This window comes from Malaclemys terrapin, chromosome 10 (assembly GCF_027887155.1).
Source record: "Malaclemys terrapin pileata isolate rMalTer1 chromosome 10, rMalTer1.hap1, whole genome shotgun sequence".
Lineage (NCBI taxonomy): Eukaryota > Metazoa > Chordata > Testudines > Emydidae > Malaclemys > Malaclemys terrapin.
In genome coordinates, this window is record NC_071514.1 from 20704527 (window position 1) to 20728234 (window position 23708).

Below are 23708 nucleotides of genomic sequence, written 5' to 3' on the forward strand. Positions count from 1 at the left end.
TAGAGAGTGGTAGCTCCCACAAGTCCCAGCAATGTCAGTCTTGGGGAGCTGCCCTATAGAGGCTCCAAGAGCAGGGAGGGAACATACGTTGGAGCCACCAGTCACCCTAGTTGTGCCTGATTTTACTACTTCAATCCATGCCAAGGAGGGGGTGAAGCAGTATGCAGGACCTCTGACCAGTTCTAAGGCCCACCCTTGAAGGCCTTTCTCAGGGCAATACAGTAACTCCTCACTTAAAGTCGTCCCGGTTAACATTGTTTCGTTGCTGATCAACTAGAGAACATGCTCATTTAAAGTTGCGCAATGCTCCCTTATAACGTTGTTTGGCAGTCGCTTGCTTTGTCCACCGCTTGCAGAAAGAGCAGCCCATTGGAGCTAGCTGGTGGGGGTTTGGAACCAGGGTAGACCAGCAGCCCCCCCCATCAGCTCCCCGCTCCCCTAAGTTTCCTGTGCAGCAGCTGCCCAGCAGGCTATCAGTTGCCAGCAGTTCAGCTGTCCCTCCCCCCACTGCCATGTGCTGCTCCTGCCCTCCGCTTTGGAGCTGCTCCCGGGAGTCTCCTGCTTGCTGTGTAGGGGGGGAGAGGGAGGTTAATGTCAGGGTGTGCCCCTACTCCTGCCCCCTGCTTATCCAATCTACATAGAGCAGGGGGGATGGGACACGACAGGGCTCAGGACAGAGGGAGCTTGCTGGCAGCAGCTGCTGTCTCAACTTGCTGATCTACTTAAAAAGGCAATGTACTTAGAGTCAGGTCAGCGTACTTAAAGGGGCAATGCACGTCTCTCTCACACATGGTGTGTGTCTCTGTCTGCCATGCTGTCTCCCATCCTTCCATTTGTGCTGCCTTGTAGAGTGTGAGGCTACATTAACAATGTGTTAATCCTTGAGGGTTCAGCCGAGTGCTAGTTCATCATTTAGCAGTAAGGCATTCCTTGGGAAATATCCCACCCACTTCCACCCTCTGACTCCACCACCTCAACCAAGCTTCAGAATCATCATTGCTGTGTATAGTATTAAATTGTTTGTTTAAAACTTATACTGTGTTTGTGTATATATATATAATATAGTCTTTTGTCTGGTAAAAAAATTCACTTAAAGTCGCATTTTTCAGGAACATAACTACAACGTTAAGCAAGGAGTTACTGTACTTGCATTGACTTCTGTGGGAGCTCTGCCACAGTAAGGATATTGGCCAGGACTACACGCTTACAAGTAAGAGGCAGTAGGTAGCTGTGTTGCCCCAGGAGAAGGACAGGAACCAGACTATGATTCTGAGAGTCACAGTCTCATCCCTTGGACCAGGGGGATTCGAGACGTAATCTGTGCCAGACTTTTACTAGCACAACTTACTTCCCCCTTTGGGCAGTTGTCTGAAACTGTTTTTAGCTCTTTATTTGGGAATGACTAGATTTCAAGCTGACAGTGGACCTTTAATTTTTTTTCACTAACATGGAGAAAATGGTGTGATGCTCCAGCAGTTACACATATATTATTGATTCTCAGCTTCTGGATATCTTACATTAAGCTGTAGGTTAACAAGTCATTGAGCAGGACTTCAGCAGATTGATATGTTTGGAAGCCAGTGGGAAAATGAGAGTTTAAAAAAGAAGCATACCTTAATAATAGAAGTTAAGTGCAATTCCATTATTCCATCACTACATACCTTGAACCTGGAGGACTTGAGATATATCAAAGCCTTGGCTAATTCTGACAATAACCACGCCAAGCTCAAAATCAAATGCATCGCTGAAAACAAAAATAAAATGATTATGGACACTTTCTCACCAGTCGTGTTGTGGTTAAAAAAAATTGGGTAAGCTAACCCAAACTAAACTCGATATTCCCCTAAACTCCATTTACCCACATTTACCCTTACTTACACTACTGCCTGACCCCATAGGCGTCACTTAGAGCTGCCTAACTTAAAGACATTCAGAGAAATGTTAATGCTTGGTATGAAGCGTTGTGGGCCACACACTGCCCTGCAATGGCTAAATCCACCCATGGTGAAATGTGGCCAAAACTAAGCAAATATGAATTTGCAGGGTTCCAGTGACCTCCCACTCTCAAGACAGAGGAGTTGGTGCTTGTGAGAAACAAAGAGATTATCCCTGAGGTGGACCTTCCCCTCACATTAGCCTCTAAGCTCCCCCTTGGCAGCTTCTTTCGGAGTTGTGCCACCCTGGAGTGACTCCTCCATGATAGTGCCCCATTCCATCCCTGCTGAGCATCAGGAGACGTGGAGTGGGTTTTACTTCTGGCTGAACCAGCAGTCGCTCGTGGGCAGCTTTGCAGCTGGAAATTCAGCCGGTGTTGGGAGCAGCGCACTTCAGAGTGGCTACACCCCGGCCATAACCCAACCTACAAAGCTGCTGAGCCTCAACCATATGATTCTTGAAGGCAGGGGCTTCCATAGTGCTTTGGGCCTACCAGGAGAATGCCATTATTCTCTCTTATCCACCAAGCATGTATTTGGGGTTAATTTTTCCCCATACCAGTCCACAGAAAAGAAGAAAATGTAGTCCTACAAAACTGAGAACGGTGCAGCTTCCTTATGCAGCTTTGTCAAACCACCTCCGCTGTGGCAGTGATGAGCCAGGCGTTGCCTGATGTGCCACAGTGGGGATGATTTTGTCTTCTGAACATACATCCTTTAGGAACTAGGTGGAGCATATTTTCATTGATGAGCTCAGATCTCCAGAGGTGAAACGCTAGAGCACCAGCCCAGCTAGCTGTTCATACTTTCAGTTTTACTTACTAGAAATATTGTACATGATCTTTTCTTTTTAGAAATGCAAAATAATTTGAGTCCACAGAAAATATTATGATGAAACTGAACCATGACTTACTGTATAACACCCATGTAGTTTTCAATTTGCACAGCAGATGCATCCCGCCAGTCTGTTTTAAATCCCAACACCAAGGTATTTGGTCTCATCCTACCCAAACCCGAGGCCTAGTGATATCAAAATACTGCATGAAAAGGTGCATACACACAGGCTGTTGCTGTAAATGAGAAGTAATGGCAAAAGATAACTGAAGTAATGTTCTGGAGATTCTTAAGATTTGATTGCATTTTGTGAATGTCCTTCATGCCTGTACCCAAGCAGAAAGTAGAAAGATTAGGTCTACATTATTCTGGTCAGAAATGGTTTTTAGATGAAAGAAATGTAGTTTTGCTAATTTAGCATTCATTTGCATTTCTTCTGACATGCTCTCATGAAAATGGTTCAGTAACTGAAAACCAAGAGCCAGTTCATGCTGCTGTTTGTGTGCTCATTCTAACATAACAGCATCACGCTTCTGTCTGGCTTGTAACATAAAGTAAATCAACTAGATCTTGAAGTCCCTTTAAGGACTTGAAGCACTCAGAGGGAGGAGGAGTGGCAGTCCTTTGTTAAACACAAATTCTTTGCTTTAGTTTAGGAGTTCTCACCATGCCCCTGAGGAGATGATCCAAAAGTAGCTGAGTACACCTTATATGTAAATAATAATTTGGAAATACGCAGGAAGAGTAGGAGATTTGGCAAGATGTAACATCAGACCAGGCTTCTTCCAACAAGATGGTCACAGCAGTTTTTAGGTAGAGATGGGTCTGAGTGCTAAAAGTTGGGTCCAAATTTAAGAGGGGACCAGATCTAGCTTCAAGCTTCCCCATGGTTCCAGTTAATCTAATTTGATTAAGTATGAGTGCACACTAAAACATGCAATATGTTAGGAATATTTTCTTAGGATACACAAATATATTAGCTCTTGAGGTATTGCATTTGCATATTTTTATTGCTAACAAAAGGGAAATGGCTAGAGCTATGGGAAATTGTTTTTGTGAGTTGTACTGACACATTCATATTGTACACATTTAAATGAATAGCTTGTCTGCAAAACAATTTCATACTGATTTCTCCAGGATAATCTACTGGTGTGTGCCACCTTCCCAAACTGCTGAAAGGGAAGTGTTTATTTGAACTCATGGACTTGATTTTGATCATAACATTTTAAAAGAGATGGAAGAAGAAAAAATCATCAGGAATAATGAGTTCTTAGAAACAACAAAAAGAACTGCTGCTTGGCAAGCTGTTTTGTACACAAACTCAAGATAAAGTCTCTTCATTGAGCTTTAATACAACAGAAAGATGTATTAACACATTGCTACATTAATACATCATCTCACCTCTGCTGTCCATTCAGCAAACATAATAAAACCCATAATATGCTACCAGTGGGTGGCTGTTACCAGAGAACTGACAAAAAGTCTTTTGGGTGTCCATGCTCTTGTAGTGAGGTTCACAGGGTGTTTTGCACATGAGAATGGTGAGATTCCTTCCCCATGTTTTGCCTCCAGACGTACATGTTTGCACACGTGCATGTGAAAGTGAAGAAAATGGGGAATCTAAAAGTGGTACCAGGTTAGCCTCTGACAAGGCTATCTTCAGTGAAGTTAGGTTAATTTTAATGGACTGTTTATAAGCAATCTGGAATATGTTTGGAGTGATAGGGAAATGTTTCAGGCAGTGAGTTTTTATTAATCGAGATGGGCTTCACTGTGTTTGCAAAATTGATATATATAAAATGATCAAAAATATTTCCTGTGATATGAAATACAAAAACATTCTCAAGTGTCTAATATACTGCCTATTACCAACAAGCAGAACTCATTTGCAGTGCACTAAGTGCAGGCACAGACATTTGTATGGTGCCCTAAAGGCACCTCTATTTTCATAATAGGGCCTCATTCATTTAGGATAGAATCAGCCAGCTTTGTTTCTCAGTTCCATAGCCTGGAACCAAATCTGTTCATGAAGTAGGCTATACTACAAAGAGAGGTATCCTCAGGACACCCTCTACATTTATAACATATTATCCCTTATATACAAGACCTTTTAACAAGTAAACAGTAATGCTTGACGTACAGGGAAACTTTGATAGAATACTCTTGTACGCATTTTGTAAATAAAAAGCTTACTTGAAGGAGACTTTTGACTCCATCTCTAAAGCTGTCAGCTGCCACTGCAGCGTAAAATGCTTTTCTTTTGTTCTTTGTAAGCCAGGCCTGCTTTTTTGCCATGCCACTGTTCATCTCGTTAACACACAGCTTGCGCGGTCCCTGTAGGATACAATAAAATATTAGTAAGAAGACTTTGTTTTATACATCGCACTGTGCTTTTGAAGGAGTTACCTAGTCTGCTGTATGGGGGAATGGAGGGAGTCAGAAAAATACATTTCCAAAAAGAGTCCATGGAGATTCAATGCTTGTAAAAGAACCATGCTGGTAACGTAATTCACATTCTGTTCAAGAGGACAGAGGCTGTTAATGCTACTTGAATATAGTGATTCTGACAGAAAGAAAGACTACTCTGAATTGTAACATCTTAGAACAATATTGTGATGAAGTATCTCTGAGTGAATAAACTCCCTACCTGACATGACTGCATAAGCAACCCTACAGGAAGGTTCAACAGATCTTAGGCAGTCATTAAATGCCTATCTTCTGACAGTAAGGGCAAACTAGACCTTACCCAACTGGACACACAAACTCCTTTGTTACTGTGTCTTTACAGTGATCATCTGATAGCTTAATTGGGTAAAATCCAACAGTTACAATATTTGTAGGCATTATGGGATTCCCACTGACAACAGATAGCTGTTTTTATCACCAGGTTATTTCTACAGTTATACAAATCACAGTGGTTCATTGTGTCACACTTTTATTACCCACTAAACTAAATTTAGCTTAAATTGTTAGAGAAGAAAAAACAACAAAAATGCTTGCGCTAGCACAACCAACTTCTGTTTTATAGGCAGAAATGAAATCTCCTAAGTTTATACGAAAACCAGTAATAATACAGGAAAACGCCTAATAAGAAAACTTGCTGAAGGCATGCTATGTGAAGTTGTCTAGTCTGCACCCACAGCCATTAATGGCAAACTCCCATTAACTTCAGTGATGCAGTATCAGGGCCATATACTCATATAGGACCTGTCTACATAGTGTGTTAGTCCTCACTAGAGGTGTAAATTCTCATGCTTACTACATGTTGCATACTAACTGGCCCATGTGGCACCTGCTGCCGTGAACTGTAAGTTCCCTGGTGTAATACTGTTTGAAATAGGACTATGTTGACATGCACTGGGGAACTCTCGGTGTGTGGTGGCAGGGTCCATGTGGACCAATTGTTGCACAACACACTAGTGCACACTAGAATTTACACCCCTCTAGTGCAGACTAAGGCACCATGCAGAGAAGCCCAAAGACTTGTTTGGGTTGGAATGGAGCTTATCTAGGTCTTCTAGTCCACCCTTCTGCATTTTGGTAGCATTGATTTAATAATTACTACAGTAACACTAGGAAAAGGGTGCATTATCTGGACTTGACTAGCTCTAACAAGGATAATTCCATAACCCCTTTTGTAGCTTGTTCCACTATTCAGTGTTTATTACAGTTAAAAAGTTTGCCCTAACATTTAAACTACACTTTTCACTGCTGCAATATAAGCTCAATATTAAATGATCCCTATAATCTTTACTGCATCTTTCCTCTGCACATAGTTGTAGCTACTTATCATATAATAACAAAAAGGTGTACTTAGGTAGCTCCTTTCTTCATAAGATTTTGGAGCAGAATCCCTTTCCCCCAAAAGCTGGAAGAGTATTGCTATTATAATATTATAGATGGGGAAACTGAGGCACCAAGCAGCAAAGGTCAGCACAGCAAATCAGTAGCAGAGCTGGGACTAGAACTTGGGTATTTTGACTCCTGTGCTCTATTCCCAAAATCATGCTGGTTCCTTGACCCCACACGTTCTCTAACCGTGGCTTATCCAATTTTTTAAATCTTTCCTTGTAACTCTAATTTTTCCAAACCTTCTCTCATTTTTGGTTGGTCTACTCTGAACTCTGACACACATCTCAATGAAGCATTAGCCAGCAGGCTCCAAATCAGCTGACAGCCTTCTTGTCAAGACTCATGACAAAATTCATTGACATGCTCTACTCACCAGCATCAATGGGAGCATTGTGTGCCAAATGAGTGGAGAATGGAGTTTTGCAGTGCACACGGGAGAATTTTGTTCTTAATTTTTAGGTTCACATACATAGACCCTACCGTATATACTTGGCAGCAGATGCAGAGACCATTGTTCTTTGTGAATGAATGTGTGATGTCTAACAGAGCAGGTCTTGTCATGGGTCCTCCTGTTAATACTATGCATTGGGGTCTGGAGGAAGGAATAAAAGGTTACAGTTAACTGGGAATCTATCTATCGAACTGCAGACTGAGCCATTCACTACTTCCCTGCAAACCTTACCTGAAGTTTTTCACATGATCTTCTACAGCAGTTAATTCCAGTGCACTGTCTAATGCATTAACATAGTAAAGAGCCTGTGCAGATGAGCCCCAATTTACCTCTGTGTATGACAAAGAAAAACATTGCATATTAAACCATGGTTTTTTTCTAAGTGGTGTAACAGATGTCAGCATCGTCTTCTTGATAAGCCATGGCACACTGAATTCTATCATGCTCTCAGCCACATAAATGTTGGGGTAGGGGTGCGTGATGCAAATACAAACAAATCCTGCCTTGTTCTTTGTGTGAAAAGCATAGGGCATGTTCTTCCTCTGCTTAAGAGATGTTTTGCTCTCTGTTCCATTAACTTTCTTCCCTTCTCCCACGTATAAAATGGACACCTCTGAGTAATGCAGTTATTTGATGTGATATTTCAGCAGAGGAAATGAAGCCGTTAGGAAGGCGCATTACTAGCCCCAATGAGCTAAAAACCACATGCTTTCAAAGAAGAAAATTGAAGGTACGGTGCCTCACTTACTGAGACATGCCAGCCAACCACAAGCTAGTTTGCCTTGCTATTGCATGCATACTGTTGCAACCTCTTTATAGTGCATGGTGCCTGAGAGATAAAGAATACTGTCATGGTTAAGGAACATTTGTATAACAATATAACATGTCATTGTCCTTTCTCCCTAGTCCTAGCAGCCAACCCTCTGGATCCCCTCACCCTTCACGGGTGTGCACTGGGCATGACAATAATCCCGCTCCATTCTGTTCTCTTTGGTTCTGCATTTCCCTGTGCATGTCAGTAGGACTTCTGGGAGTCATAATCTGTGGTTCTTTGTACTGCAGTAAGCTGAGCTGGTCTAGGATTCTTTCCTGGTACTTGTTCATCCTTCTAGGCATTGGAGGACTATCAGCACTCCGGTGATATAGCCTACATCCCCATTGGAAAGTGGGTGGGTAACCAACCCGAGTGAAAGAGGAATTCAGGCTGTAACCCACACCCAGGTTGAAAGCACCACAAACTCCAGTGAGAGGGTCTTGTGTGTGACAGCAAGGGGGGGTAAGGGCGACACTAAGGTAAGTAGCCCAGTTAACTCTGCTGTGAAGAAATACCCTGAAAGTAGTGACCATTCCGATTTAAGACTCCAAATAGGGGTGTAGCAGATTAGCCACTTCTGGATTAAAAAGCTAAAATAACAGCTTGGTTACTTTGCGCAGGTGAGTCTGCTAAGACCAGCTGAGCTAGACTGCTAGTTGCAAACGCCTGATAAAGAGGTGTGTGTTTGGGGGCAGAGAGGAGCTGTTTCTTAAAAAGCTTCCTCAGAAGTTTCTCCCCAGAGGTGGTTTTAGCAGCAGAAGGGGCTGGCTGAGAGGACCAGATGAAAGCTGCAGCCTGAAAGGAAGGATTAGACTTTTGAGCTAGGAATGAGTAACAGAGTTTATACCTCCTAACAAGAGCTGGAATTTGTGATTAGGGTATCTCCTTTCTGCTTCCAAAAGGGCTGGATTAAGTGTGCCACAGGGAAAGGACCTTTATTAGGGCGCTATGTTTTGGAAATTTTAAAGTATCATTCTTGTGATTTTTTTTAGTTATACATTTTTATACCCACTTGTCCTAAATTCTCTACTACTCTTGGGCCTTTTCCAAATAGGGGTGTAGCAGATTAGCCACTTCTGGATTAAAAAGCTAAAATAACAGCTTGGTTACATTTTTATACCCACTTGTCCTAAATTCTCTACTACTCTTGGGCCTTTTCCAAATAGGGGTGTAGCAGATTAGCCACTTCTGGATTAAAAAGCTAAAATAACAGCTTGGTTACTTTGCGCAGGTGAGTCTGCTAAGACCAGCTGAGCTAGACTGCTAGTTGCAAACGCCTGATAAAGAGGTGTGTGTTTGGGGGCAGAGACTAGACTGCTAGTTGCTGAGCTAGACTGCTAGACTGCTTTTCTGCACACAGAAGTTACATTGGTTTTAACTTGAATCAGATTTAAAAAAATGGTTTAATGAAACCCATGCAAACCTCTGTGTGAATACTCTAATACCTGCTTATGCTAAATTTATATCCATTCAGATTGCACCTGTATATAAGCCAGGTTCAAATTGATTTCAGAGCATCCACACACGAATGTACATCTGCTTAACTGAATTGGTTTTAAATCATATCTTAAGTTAAACTGGTGCAACGAACTTTGTGTATAAACCAGGCCTTGGGCTAGCCTTGGGCTGCTTGCAATACCCACAATACAATGAGGTTTTGCCTGAAGCAATCTGTAGAATGGGATTTCTCTGTTATTCATTGTGTGCTGTCCATAGTGCCTGGGGCCTCCAGTCCTCCTTATGACAGAAGTTATGTTGAAAAAGGAATGACCATAGGGCCTCGGCAGTAGCCTTAGAGATGACTACAACAACCACAATTAACTGCATATCATGAACAAAAACCAATAAACAACTTTTCCAGTCTCACCTGGCTTCTTGTATGTCACATAAATATAGAGGAAAAGCTCAATGGCATAAGTGATGAGAGCTGCCCACCAGTTGATGACAAACATGACACCACAGCACAGCATGGCTCCAAAAAGTGACACCCACATGTTGTAATACTTGAATGCAGGTCTCCAGCCTATTTAAATTAGAATCAGAAAAATCAGAGATGGAAAAGGTGGAAGGTATATTTGCACTGCCTGCAGATGGAAATAAGTGTGCTGTAAAAGGGCTCTTGTAAGTATTTGATATAGTTTTGTATGCAAAAGGATGAAGACTGTGTTGAGACCTCTTGGATATTCAGACCATTGGGGTCTCTGAAGTCCCTCCCCCTGGCTACTGCAGGATTGTTCCCTACAGTACCTCTTCGATGGCTTTGTCCAGTTTGGTTTTAAACAGCCAGTGCATTTACATGCTTTTGCTAAATCACAGATCACTGATTCAGAACTGAAAATGAATTTTTCTATAACTGCAGGTAATAGGTTATTGTCTCCTTTTTGATGCATTTATATAACTCTTATTAATGTTAATGGGAGTTGCACACGCTCCAAGAGGAGAATATATCCCAATATTGTAAGTGCTCCTGCCTTTTAAACTTAGAAATCATTTGGGATCACTGAAAAAAAAAATGCAATTGACTTTAAAAAGGTATTATTCCTGCTGCTCTTGAGCTGTAATATTGAATACTTCCCCTGCTAGCAATTAAAATGATGAGTCAAAGGGTGAACCTCCACGGTTTGTGGGTCTCTACCAGGTGTTCTTCAGAACAGATTCTTTGGCGAGGGAAAAACACTAAAGATACAAAGAGGTCCCCAGTACCCTAACATGGATCACCATAATAATGATGGAATGAGAAGGCACCACTGTGAAGAAATTTACTGTCCTGCAGCCTTGCAATTAGGAACATCTATCACTGTGAATTGACAGGAGCCAAAGAAATTAGCCAAAGGAAGCAAGGAAAATAAGGGGGGAAAATTGCTATGATTTTATATGAAATGTTAAGTAGTTACAGAATCATGACTGATGCACACATGAAGAGCACAGAGGTAATTTGTACTGAGCTCTATGGCAGCACAGAGCAGATCTGCATTTGTTCAGCTCTGCAGATAATTAGCAGAAGTGCTTATTTTTTCTGCCCTCTGAACAACTGGCAACATGCAGACTTGTGGGAAGGGACTTGATATATATGTTTATGCCGCCACTGTGGCTTCTTTCACACTGGAAATAAAGAGTGTATTTCTCTACTGTTTGAAATGAATAATTGATTTGCAGCAGCGGAAAATTGCCTTTACTGCTGGTCAAAAAGGGCATCGTTCAGATGATTCTCCTTATTTCTGGCTGTCAACCTTTCATTCATGAAAATAAAGAGGATTACTCTGTCCCTGGTGCTACAAATATACCTGGATGCTCCCCTGTTGCATAGAACTGGAGAGAGGTCCTTCATCCTCTTCTCTCTCCTCCCCTGTCCAGGACTTCCAGTGGTACAGACTAGTCAGGGGTCAGAGCTCGGACCAAAACATTAAGCAGAGGCCTCCTGGATCCCAGTCATCCATGTGGAGGGATTCTCTGGAATTTCTCTACAACCCTGCTACTAGCTATGGCAGGCCCACTAGCTATGCTGCCACTGTTCTGTTGGTTCATTGCTGCTCTATATAACCCACTATAGGGGCTGCCATTTCCAGTAATAGTCTTACTGTTATTAATAACTTACTACAAAATGCCCTGCAGAGCTTCTGCATTTATTGGGGAGAAGATCATGCTACTTGATGTGGCTTTTTCCCTCCCCCACATTCCTGGCCTACCCACTTTCCCCCGGTGGCTGATGGGCCACATGGAGTTTTGCAAAGGGGGAGGTGGAAGTGATTATGTAGCCGGGAAAGCATCTCATGTAGCAGCTTTTACCCTCCACTGGATTCCACCACAGCTTTTCCCATTGTTTTGCTCCCTTCCATACTGTGCAGCTGCAGGGAGCATAAAGGTATATATTTCCAGAGCCAAATTACAGTTTGAGAAAGAACCATTAGTCTTAACTTGTAGAGATAAGTCACAGTCTTCAGTGGGAGCATGGTCAGGCTGCACATTTTATATCTTATTTGTTTGCAGTGTTGTCTTAGCCACATTGATCCCAGGATATGAGAGAGACAAGGTGGGTGAGCTAATATCTTTTGTCGGACATTTTATTTTATGTTGTATTTATTATTTCTCTTCAGGTCTGGGAAAAAAGAGCTCGAACGCTTCTCTCTTTCACCAACAGATGTTGGTGCAATAAAAGATATGACCTCACCCTACTTGTCTCTATCATGTAGCTTAGTCATTTTACAGATGCTGGAACTTTCGCTGGACAGCAGCTAAATGTTAAGTTACCCTCAGAGGTGAAAGTAAGCTGGTACGGTCTGGTACGGCATACCGGCAAGAGCCAGACTGGCTTCTCCGGCGGTGATTTAAAGAGCCCAGGGCTCCAGTCGCTGCGGGGAGCCCCGCTGCCGGAGCTCTGGCGGTGCTTTAAAGGGCCTGGGGCTCCCTGCAGGGGCTGGAGCCCCGGGCCCTTAAATCTTGAAAGGCTCCACCTCTTCCTGTTGAGGCCATGCCTCGCTCAGGACTCCAGCATACCGGTAAGTCCTTTAAGTTACTTTCACCCCTGGTTACCCTTTTTATGATATCACAGACTGTGATGCCTACGTTCAGTTCATAGTGGGCCCTAAAACTAACCTGGAGATTTTGCATATGATGCATGAAAACAGGAGAAGTTAATAAGCGCGTATGAAGCCAGGAAGAAGTTGGAGATGATGGGAGCAATGGTGTTCAGTTCAGCTGCAAGAAAGAAGCATAAGTTAGAGTTCACGTGCATGTGTTTCTGTTGGCACTGGGGTTAGACAGCTGTTTCCTCAAAAAGCACTAATACTTGGATATTGGGGAAGTTCAAGTTACACCTCCAAAACCTGGGTATCTTTCCAGGAGCGGGGGGGGGGGGGGGTGAGCTAATTTAGGGCCAGATTGTGAAACCCTTACTCCTATTGGGTACTACCTGACTCCACAAATTATATAATTAACTTTAATGACGCTACTTGTGATGTAAGGGACTATTCAATGGAAAGGAATCACAATCTGGCCTTTAATTTGGTTTAAGTATTTTAAAAATGTAATTGAGCAGATGATGCACGTCTTAAAAGCAAAAGGGTGATGGTAAATTTATTTTCTTTGCTTTTTAAGAGACATTCTAAAACAACACGTCACACAGCTTGAATTTGAAGTCTTTTATAAAATTAACTTCAAAAATTCCAGACATCCCAAACTGCTGCTAATAATTATCAAATAAATACTGGAAAGCAATAGCGGGAATCTCCAAGGACCAGTGCTGTGAGCTCGTGCAGAAGTCAGTGGGGCTTTTCTGTGTGGAAGGTTTCTAAATCAGTTTGGTTTGTATAGTACTTAAAAGAGATTTGAAATTAATGCCAAATGGAAAGTGTATGAAGAAGTGTCTTAGTGTCTGTGCCAGATTCCCTAAGGTGATGAGCATGTACCTCTCCCACTGAAATCAATTGGAGCTGTGGCTGTTTAGCACCTTTGAAAATAACACCATAATGACAGTAATAACAAATTGCCATAGTTCACTTATGTTTCCTGTTCACATTATGGGCCTGGTCCTACTTCATCTGCGGATAAAGGAATTTTTGCCATTGCTTTCAGTGGGAGTATAATCAAGCCCCATACAATTTCTTAACCAGTTTATAGATTTCTCTGGCCTGGAGCTAAATATTAAAATATCCGATTTATACAATTTCAGTATTACTTTTGCTTCTCACTATAGCTTAATACTGGCACCTCTAAAGTGGATGTTAATGTCTCACCTATTCCTTGTACAGCAAACATTTCATCAGTGGATTCAGTTAAGCTTCTTTTGCCCTGAGTGTTTGCTTTGAGGATTTGATAGAAGGAGGTCAGTGGCCAAAATAACAAGTGTTCTTGCCTTGAGCCACAGTTAGGTGGGTCAAGAGTAATGTGTGGCCAGAACTAGCTCAACCATTGGTTGGTGAGCACACCAATTAGCAACTGTGTTTAATTAATGATTTAAGAATAGGATGCATTAATAACCAGTGGCAACGTAAAATGCTTTCTGCACTCGTTGCACTTTTTACTTTCTTGCAAAATGAAATGAATTAAAAACACATTAAATTAAATGCCAAGATGGAGAGGGATTTAATAGTAGATATTTTTATGAAAATGAATTTAAATTCTCAGTTATTTGTTTCTAAATTATAGCAAGCAATTGGAACAAATATACAAACCAATCAGAATGAATGCCATAGCAATAATGAAAGTCAGAATGTATCCTCTGAGTGGTTCGTTGTTCTTCCCGTGTCCTTTAGCAAAGAAGTGGAGTGCTTTGTAGATGTTATCCTTGCAAAGAGCCTGGGAGATCAATCAGAATTTAATAGTACTTTTTGCAATAGAAAAAGTTATTTCATACTAGGAAAAGCTGACCCAAAATGACAGATGCTCTAGTAAGAAATAATTGTATCTATCTATTTCAAAGATGTTTATCATCATGATATCTAAGCACTGAAATAAGGTGATAATCAACCCCCTAGAGTACAGTAGCTAAATAAAATCAGTGATGCTTAACACTCACTCTGTGTGTTACAGACACTTACCAGATAAGTCTCACAAGACCCATGAGAGGTAGTTAAATGGGGGAAACTGAGGCACAAAATAGTGACCTGTCTAAATCACACAGCAAGTCTGTAGCAGAGCTGGGATTTAAACGCAGGAACCCCACAGCTCTTGCCTCTCAATCCCATGCTCAGATTAGTATGTCATGCCTCTTCCTATAGTAAAATAAGGCCTTTCTAAAATATTTTATATCACTGCTGGGAAGAAGATATAGTTCAGCTAATTACATATCTTGGGAGCAAAGTAGGGTAGAAGGAAATTGATGCTCTTTATTGTACCTGGAAAACCTTGGGTGCACTGACAAGTGAGGCTAGAGCTGATGAGAGGGTCGCAGAAAAGATTCCTGCAGTGATTAGAGGCCCAAAGCCGGAAACCATGCTCATAACCTTTAGAAGCAACAAAAGTAAAGAACTGTCAGGCTCGTGACTAGGATACACCTATCCATCAGAGCTATTTATATGATCGCAGTTACCAAAGTACCTCAGCACCCCATCTGTATTTATTTGCAAAACCCCCGGTGAAGTAAGGAGATAACATTATCTCCGTTTACAGTTTGGAAACTGAGGCACAGAAAGACTAAGAGCCAAATCTTTAAAGGTATTTAGGTGCCTAACTCACATTACAATCAGCATAAAACCTTAACAGTGACCTCCGCAACTTTAAGGCAAAATAACTTCTCAAATGTATGGAATGTGTGGCAGTCAGGTGTTCTGCTCTCCTGATATAGAAGCAACTAAGATCACTTAAGGCTTGTCGCTAGAGTGTCAGTTTCATGATGCAGGGGCATGGACTGCTTTTTAGTATCTTTTGGAGGTAAAGCTAAAAAGGCTTATGGAGTGTTGTAGGCAATGTGAAAGTGGCAAGCAATGCAGGAGACTTATCTCTTTGTAGTTTATTTCTATGGTTTTCAGGTTTTGAGTTAGGGGTGTGTGTCTTGATGCAGCCTTAACTGTCAGTAAATAAAGTTTGTGGGTTTATATATGTGTGTGCATCGTTGTGTGTGCTTGTATTGTTTATGATTTTGCACATTATATAAATAAAACACATTAAAACCTGGAAATTGTTCATCAGCCCATAATGACATTCCTGGGCTTTACAGCTGGAAAAGTCATAGCCAAGGGTACAGGCAGAGGACCCATTACAGTTCATTCCAGATACAACTGTGTCATTGATGTTCCCAGTAGCATCACGTACAACACACGCAGCTGGGGAAAAAACAGCATGTGATTATTTCCCTTTCTTGTGACAACAGAAGAATGTCCCCCCCATACTTCGGAGCTTAGCCTGCATGGATTGTGTACAAATGACTGCTTCAGTTTTATCCCACAGAGTATTGCTTTTCAGTAGGATAAGTTCACTTCTCTGGATTGTGAACTTGGCCAGTGGGGGAGAGGGGAACTGCCTCACTCATGGGAGTGCAACACTAGGTACTTTGGCAATCAGCAGAAAATTATCTGAATTAACTCAGAATTGATGTAGTGAAGTAAAAGGTCCATCTATGGCCCTTCTAATCTACCAGTATTCAAAGACAATCATGTTGCCAAACAGTTTAGGGTCTGAGCATACATTTCTTGTCTAACCAAGGTTCCCACTGGCTTCATAGGTCCAGATCCTCAGCTGCTGTTTAAAACATTGTAGCTCCATTGAAGTCAATAGAGTTATACTGATTTACCTGGGCTGAGAATTTGGTCCAAAGTCTCTTTGTTACTAATGATATTTATGTTCACTCTCTTTTTGTTTGTTCCCCCCAGAAGAAGGAAGAAACACATGAAGTGAACTCTGATCTGGAGCTCTGATCTCAACAGCTTTAGCTGCTAATGTGTAAGTCTATACAGTTTTTTCAAACATAGCCAAACAAAAATGGTTTAAGGATCCCAAAATACCGTTCTATATGTAGCAAGCCAATCTACAACCTGAACAGAAATGACCACATCCACCACTGAAATGTAGCCCCCTCTGGGGTTGAAGTGCAGCAACTGCTTAACAGAACAGAGCCACATTACACAGGTTTAAAGCAGATTTTGCTTTCTGAATTCTGAAACTGAAATTGCAGGGGGAATGCAGGTATACAGAATGCAGTTACCAGAGTTTGAATATGGCTAGGGGTACAGCACATCTACTTTTGCATAAAGTACCAACACACAAAATGTTGGAAGACTCTTCTTTTCGCTCTCCTTTGAAAGGAGGTTTCCCACAGAGCCCTAGTACATGCTAGGGCACATATTCAGAGGGGAAGAGTGCCACTTACTAAATTGTTTCTTGCAGGAGGGATAGCTCAGTGGTTTGAGCATTGGCCTGCTAAACGCAGGGTTGTGAGTTCAGTCTTTGAGGGGGCCATTTAGGGAACTGGGGTAAAAATCTGTTTCAGGATTGGTCCTGCTTTGAGCAGGGAGGTGGACTAGATGACCTCCTGAGGTCCCTCCCAGCCCTGATATTCTATGATTAGTTGCTGAAGCACTGTTAAAGTGGAAAGAAACCTTTATTTCTTGATCAAAGATTAATTGCACCCTTTGTAATAAGAATTTAATTGAATGTTTGTCTTACACAGATGATGCCTGCAGTACAAGCCTGTGTTCTATCCTGTGTCTGTTTTGTTGAACTGTCATTTCCAAACTCCAGTGCCATAGGGCACCTTGTGGCCTAACATTTCTTCTTTGGGGAATTAATTGATTTTTCCTGTCTTGAGATGTGAAGATTCAGAGTTTGCATGTAACTCTGTCACTTGTGTGTGCAGTAATGCCAGCAGGAGAGCAGCTGGAGGCCACTTGGAGAACTTTCATGTGACAGAGGAGCAAAATCATGAACCGATTGATTTGTGGTACTTCTCCAACCCTTTACTACCAAACCAGTTTGTTCTTCTGTACTGTACATGTATGGTCTTTGTTGCTGAATCATTTGGCATTGTGGAGTTTCTTTATAATATAAAAAGAATCTCTCCACCCATACGTAAGCTCACATTTGCTCAAATTCCACCGAGATGCCACATGGAGATTTTTGTTTTTGTTGAATGGTTTGTTTTGCTTTTTAAATACTATAAAGCCAAAACAGCTGTCTTACTATATAGCAAATCCTCCAGATCAAAAGTAATGATGAGGTTGACCATTCATATGCATATAGAGCTCTAAACCTACTTAACTATATTAATTGTGTCACAAAACAGATGTTCACTACTTACCTACACATATTGCAACTCCTAGGTAGGCAACAGTTGTAATCAGAATGGCCAACATTGTTCCTTTGGGTATAGCAGCTTGTGGGTCCTTAAAAATTGTAATTGCAAAAATTGCTGTGAGTCCTTTATATATTTGTAAATTAAGAGTTTTTACTGTGATTACTTACAAGTTAGCAAGTTTTGGTGCTGCCACTTTGTGATATGAAAATATTTTGGGGAGGGAGAAATTGTTACCAGTTAGATCTGTACAAGGAACTCACTCCCCAGCATGCGGGTGGAGTCAGACACTTCTGTGGCACCATCCTTCTCCCCTGAGTGCTGCAAAGGAGGCACTGCAGGTCCTGATCTCCATTTAGGGCAGTGCCACACTGCGAGACTCCCTAGCTGTACATTTAGTGTAACTTAAAGTCCCCTTTGCACCAACACAACAGTGGCCCTTAATCTCCTGCTTTAAGCACTCACCCAAACTACCCATCTCATTGTACAATTCAGTTAGCCAGTAAGATTAGGGAAAAACAGTCATTTTGAAAGAAAGACACTACTATTACTGTTGGAAACTCATAATCCTGAGTTATGTCCAAAGTGAGCTCCTACCTTTCAGGTTGCTTTTATTTTTACATTAGATCAGATGTTCTCAAACTGGGGGTCGGGACCCCTCAGGGGGTCGTGAGGTTATTACATGGGGGGTCAAGAGCTGTCAGCCTCCACCCGAAACCCCGCTTTGCCGCCAGCATTTATAATGGTGTTAAATATATAAAAAGTGTTTTTAATTTATAAGGGGGGTCGCACTCAGAGGCTTGCTATGCGAAAGGGGTCACCAGTAAAAAAGTTTGAGACCCACTGCATTAGATTATTCAGGAAAAGTCTGCTGTGTGTTATTGCTGGGAGAGGCAAGGGTGTTGGGTCAGCATTTCTTTTATAAACTGTAACTGAAAACTATATCAGCACTGTTCATGCTTCGGTGGATAAAGGGCTCTAAGACATTCCATTATTAATTATGAATTTTAGGAGATTTTAATACCGTAAAAAATTCTTGCAGGCGATAACTTGGTATATACTTGTTCAGCCTAGAAAGCAATTTTTTGTTAGTTTTCTTTTTAAATTGGTTTAGTGAGGATTTTTTTTTTATTTACTTAAAGGATTTGTTTTTCCAAATGAAATTTAGCAAGTCATTGTGTGTAATGTGGATGAATGACTTAATACGTTAACTCTTAACATTATCAAACAAGAATTAATGTAGTAAAGTTTCACTGGGCTAAAAATCCCCAAAGAAATCACTTCAGTTGCATATGAATCTTTAACCTTCAGTCATTATGGCTTTTAACGCATGCCGTCCCAGTGTTCATGTGTCAAGTAGCCATTGTATAGGTGGGATCTTATGCTGCAATCTTAAAACACTAACTAGAAGGACATTTTCTCAATATGCCATCACCCTTTCAGAGTCTGAGCTAAAGCCCTTGAAGTCAAAGCAGACTCTCACGGACATCAATGAATTTTGGATCAGGCCCTTCTTGAATGAATGAATGACTGCCTGTTTCAGAGACATGACCTTATAATGGTTTGCTACAAACTTTAGAGGCAGTTTAGTTTGTCTACTTCTAAATGTTAAACTATAGCTTATGTTGTGTTTCAGGTTTCTCTTTAGGCTCGTTAACTTCATTAGGTCGCTCTTGATGCATCTAAGCATGGACAGTGGGGGATTCCCAATGTGGATGGGGGCTATGGAAGCATCCATACAGCCAGGGCTTCTGTAGGGCTGATGTGGAGTGGGAATGTTGTGTCCCACCAATCAATTCACTCCCCACCCTGTCCTAGTTCCTGAGTGGTTCCCAAGATCTGTGGAGAGAACTCCACATTGTCTGGGAAGGAAGAGATGCTGCTGTGGAAGCTCTACTGAGATATGTGTGATTCCTTTCACATCAGTGGCCTGCCAGGCAAAGGCCTAAATCAAAGCAGCTGCTTTTCTTGTGGACACTAGGTTTGATGAAATAATGGGGATTCTCTCAGCTGGGATGAGAAGAGCCTGGTTCAGTCTCAACAGAATGCTCCCAGTCTAAAATCATGTAAAAAAAGAAATCCATCACAAATGCTATTGGCTGGACGCTATCATGCTTACTCCTATTGAGTAGCATCTGGCTTCAAAAGCAGCCCCAGTAAAACAAAGGCAACCCAAGCTTTTGGAGCAGAGACCCTGGTCGGGAGGGGAGGTTCACCTTCCTCTGAAGCATGGGGCACAGGTCATTTGTTGGTTTAAACTAGAGTAAATGGTGGATTCGCTATAACTTGAAATCTTTAGCTCAAGATTTGAGGCCGTCAGTAATTCAGTCAGAGGGTATGGGCCTATTGGAGGAGTGGGCAGGTGAGCTTCCGTGGCCTTCAATGTGCCGGAGGACAGACAAGATGATCTTGATGGTCTCTTCAGGCCTTAAAGATGACGAGTCTACGACACTGCTCAGTGTGAGTAAGGGTGACACAACTGGCCTTTACATCGAACTGGAACAGTTCGTGGATGTTTTGCAAATACTTGCGTATCAAATCAATTTGACTGGAGTTGAGCACTTTAACAGTCATACATCCACAAAACCAGACTGCATGATAAGGCTCAAGAACTTTATTTAACATTTAATTTATGGGTGTCCCACCCACTAGAATATTTGGGAGACCATTTTTATAACTCAAATTCTAAATCCAAACAACCGATGCTTCACAAATACTCCACAGACGGCCGTTGGTTTGTTTCTGATATTCTTTGAATATTACTGAGTACTGAATAGCTTCACAAGTATTGTGACTGTTTCATCAGGTGCTTCACAAAGCCAGAAAAGCCCCAATTTTTTGTATTTCGCAAGTACGATTCAATCCGCTATAATATTAGGTATCAGTAAATAGCTAATATAAAGCCATAAAAACTAGATGGCACTCATAGTTAAAGCTAAAACCAAATCCTTGACTTACCAGTTTGCTTAAATATTGGAAACATTTAATTGAAAATGTAGTGACTGAAAAGTTAGTGACGGAAAATAATTTATATTGGTTGCAAGGGTAAAGAGGAAACACTTAAGGGTCTGGTCTCCTATTGGTTTTACCAAAAAGCTCTTTTTTTTCACATGAGCTTTCCATTTCCTTGTTTTTATGGGTGTAAACTTGAGTTTTATGGTATACTTTTCAGTCTGATATAAGGGGAATTAGCGCGAAGCAATTGTAATGGAATTATACAGCTAATTTCCATAATGGATCTGTTAATGTTATGTTATTTTGGGTTATTGAAACACCTAATTTAAATTAAGTAATTTTTAATACATAGCTGTATTACGTTAAAAGGAAAAGGGGAACTGATGTGCTTAGATAATAAAACACATTTAAAAATGAAAATTTTGCCTCATGGAATTATTTGTGTGTTGAAACTGAATATAGTGTTGATTAATAATTTTGTATCTTATTCATCCTTGCCCTTCTATAGCCTAACCAGTATTATGAAGTAAATAAATCCATACCTCCAGATCTCCTGAGATATTGGCCCCTGCGAGAATGCCAGTAGCTGCTGGGAAAAAAATGGCAAAGACCGAGAAAAATCCTTCACCTCTGAAATCTGGTCCAAAATTTTCTGCAAATATTGAGGCTGCAAATACAAATGAAAATTAAACATATCATCAAGACTTGATTCTGAAGTGACATGATGAAGTAGGTAAATGAACTAGTCCTTCACCTCTGGAAGACTCGGGTCCAATCTGTTTTATCTCATAAGTGAGGTGAATTTGATCATCTCACTCTAGTTTGCCACAGTGCACATTTTCTCCAGATCACAGAACTACAGCTCAGTATTGAAATAACAGGCATGTTCCAGGTTCAGATTAAAATAGATAAAACCGTGTGCCCACATATAAATGGCTCAAACCGCTACTGCCAGTGTGTCACCTTCAGAGGTATTCACAGGTTCAAAAATAAAAATGGACTCAATCCAGTCACCCAGAAATATATTTTAAAAAAAAACTGGGTTCCCTTAGTTTACAGGCTCATTTATATTTGGATAAAAGAGCCTGATCTTATAGCATTTATCAACGGGAATTTTGCAGAACTAAAGGCTGCAGGACTGGGCTGAAAATATTAATTTATTTTATATTATTTGGTCATAGCAACACTTGCCTTGGTAATTAAAAAAGCCTCTGGCCTTCTTTTCGTTGCTGGTCGGAATGACTGTCCCAATGAAGAAATTTGCAATGGCAATAAGAAGAATGACCAGAAGAATTACTTGAGCCTGTTAGTAGAGACAAAAGCATTTTACTAGTGGACTCTTTTTTGTTTTGAATATGGTGGTAATTATGTATGTAGTGGTATTAATGTATTACTTATGATGTATTTCAAATTTCTGCAATATTAGAACACACTCAGCCACTGCTTGGGCAGATGATTCAATAATCCAGATGACTAAATAGACAAACTGCCTTAAGCTCTATGACAATAACGAATATTTTGTAACAAGGAATGGATATGAAATATAGAAAGTTATGACTCCCGCTTTATATTGTAGTTTGCTTCCTTTACAAGAAAAGGAAAAATGAAACAGCTGATGGATAAATATTTAGATTAAAACATTTTATATTGTTTGTTTAGTTTCAGGGCATTGTTACATCATGGGTATTATATGTCTAATTGACCACTCTTACAAGTAGCTCTAAATTCCCCTCAGAGCAGAACATAAAGATAAGGTTGCTATTCTGGATCTGATTTTGACAGGTACATTCCAGTCTCTTAGCCGTAACATTTCCTTTATTTTATGGGTGTTTTCCCATTAATAAACATGACTGAGATTTTTAACATTCGAACAGTAGACAGGAAGGCATGAATCCTTAGAGGGTAATGAATGGATAGCAATATAACAACCCACTTTGGGGCCAGTATCCTACACAGAGTAGCACGGCTAGACTGTGTATTATTTTTATTATTATTATTTCTATAGAGCTATAAAAAAAAAATAAAAGGGGCATCTACCTAAGGCTATAGATGATCCTGCCATAAATTACAAAAACAAATAAAATTAAACTGCCTGCAGAACACAAAACTCCTCTTCCCCCACAAATTTCAGTGTGAGGAAAAGAGGGAGCCTGCGGCCTAACTCTGCTTCCACTGACATCAATAGCTAACTCTCATTGACTTCAAAGGGAGCTGGGAAGCTAATGTTGAGTACTTTTGAAATTCCCACCTGTCATATCATAGAAGATCAGGGTTGGAAGGGACCTCAGGAGGTCATCTAGTCCAACCCCCTGCTCAAAGCAGGACCAATCCCCAGACAGATCTTTGCCCCAGATCCCTAAATGGCCCCCTCAAGGATTGAACTCACAACCCTGGGTTTAGCAGGCCAATGCTCAAACCACGTAGATCTCAACCCCCAAACCCCTGTTTTATGCTTATATAACACGTTCTGCAGTGTAATAATATTTATTTATACATAACTTTTAAAGCTTACCTTTGCTTCCCATTCCATACCAGCCATAGAAATGCCTAAAAGAACAACTACAGTAATGGAGCCTATTATTCTGATGTCATTGAATTCATCCACCATCAATGCACCACTGCTCTGGAAAGGGTAAGAACACAGTGTATATGATCAGCTGGATAGATCAGACAACCAGGTAAAATAGAATGGAATGAGTACATTAGCTTAAACAGTTTCAGGGGTTAATGATTTCCTGTGCTAGTTTGGCCTTAGTAGTTGAGACTACTGGTTGACTAATTAGGAACCTATTCCCTTTAGTGATTTTGGAGCTCTTGTAGGACTGTAAAAAACGCTTCTGATATAAGTTAGAAGTGATGGGAAATCTTATTAAGTAGGATTCGTGGTCCATTTAGAGAGATCTAAATAACAGCCAAAGACTGAAGCAGTTAGAAAAGTTGACCGAATTCCCTGGTTTAACCACATGCAATAAATATACTTTCATATTTACCTTAAGAAGCTCTACAACAGTTTCAGCAAATCCAACTACATACATGGCTACGGCTACAGCATTGGCAAAGGCAAAGATAAGTCCGATTGATCCTCCAAATTCAGGTCCTAAACTTCTTGAGATAAGATAGTAAGCACCACCTGCCAACAGAAGA

At 41.0% G+C, this 23708-nt stretch overlaps 1 protein-coding gene across 3 annotated transcripts in view; it reads right to left on the minus strand.

The window, feature by feature from the left end:
- SLC12A1 (solute carrier family 12 member 1) overlaps positions 1–23708 on the minus strand; it is a 66563-nt gene that overhangs the window by 20788 nt on the left and 22067 nt on the right. For 2 of the 3 annotated variants that reach the window (XM_054042868.1, XM_054042867.1), the window contains 15 exons: positions 23555–23694; positions 23077–23187; positions 21756–21867; positions 21107–21231; positions 17616–17700; positions 15494–15645; positions 14719–14826; positions 14056–14179; positions 12479–12580; positions 9753–9908; positions 7303–7402; positions 7101–7212; positions 4962–5102; positions 2848–2954; positions 1662–1744 (listed from right to left, as the gene is read on the minus strand). In XM_054042868.1, the coding sequence (XP_053898843.1) occupies positions 1662–1744; positions 2848–2954; positions 4962–5102; positions 7101–7212; positions 7303–7402; positions 9753–9908; positions 12479–12580; positions 14056–14179; positions 14719–14826; positions 15494–15645; positions 17616–17700; positions 21107–21231; positions 21756–21867; positions 23077–23187; positions 23555–23694 (1758 nt within the window). The remainder of the gene's footprint in view (positions 1–1661; positions 1745–2847; positions 2955–4961; positions 5103–7100; positions 7213–7302; positions 7403–9752; positions 9909–12478; positions 12581–14055; positions 14180–14718; positions 14827–15493; positions 15646–17615; positions 17701–21106; positions 21232–21755; positions 21868–23076; positions 23188–23554; positions 23695–23708) is intronic. The other variant, XM_054042869.1, reaches the window with a different exon arrangement.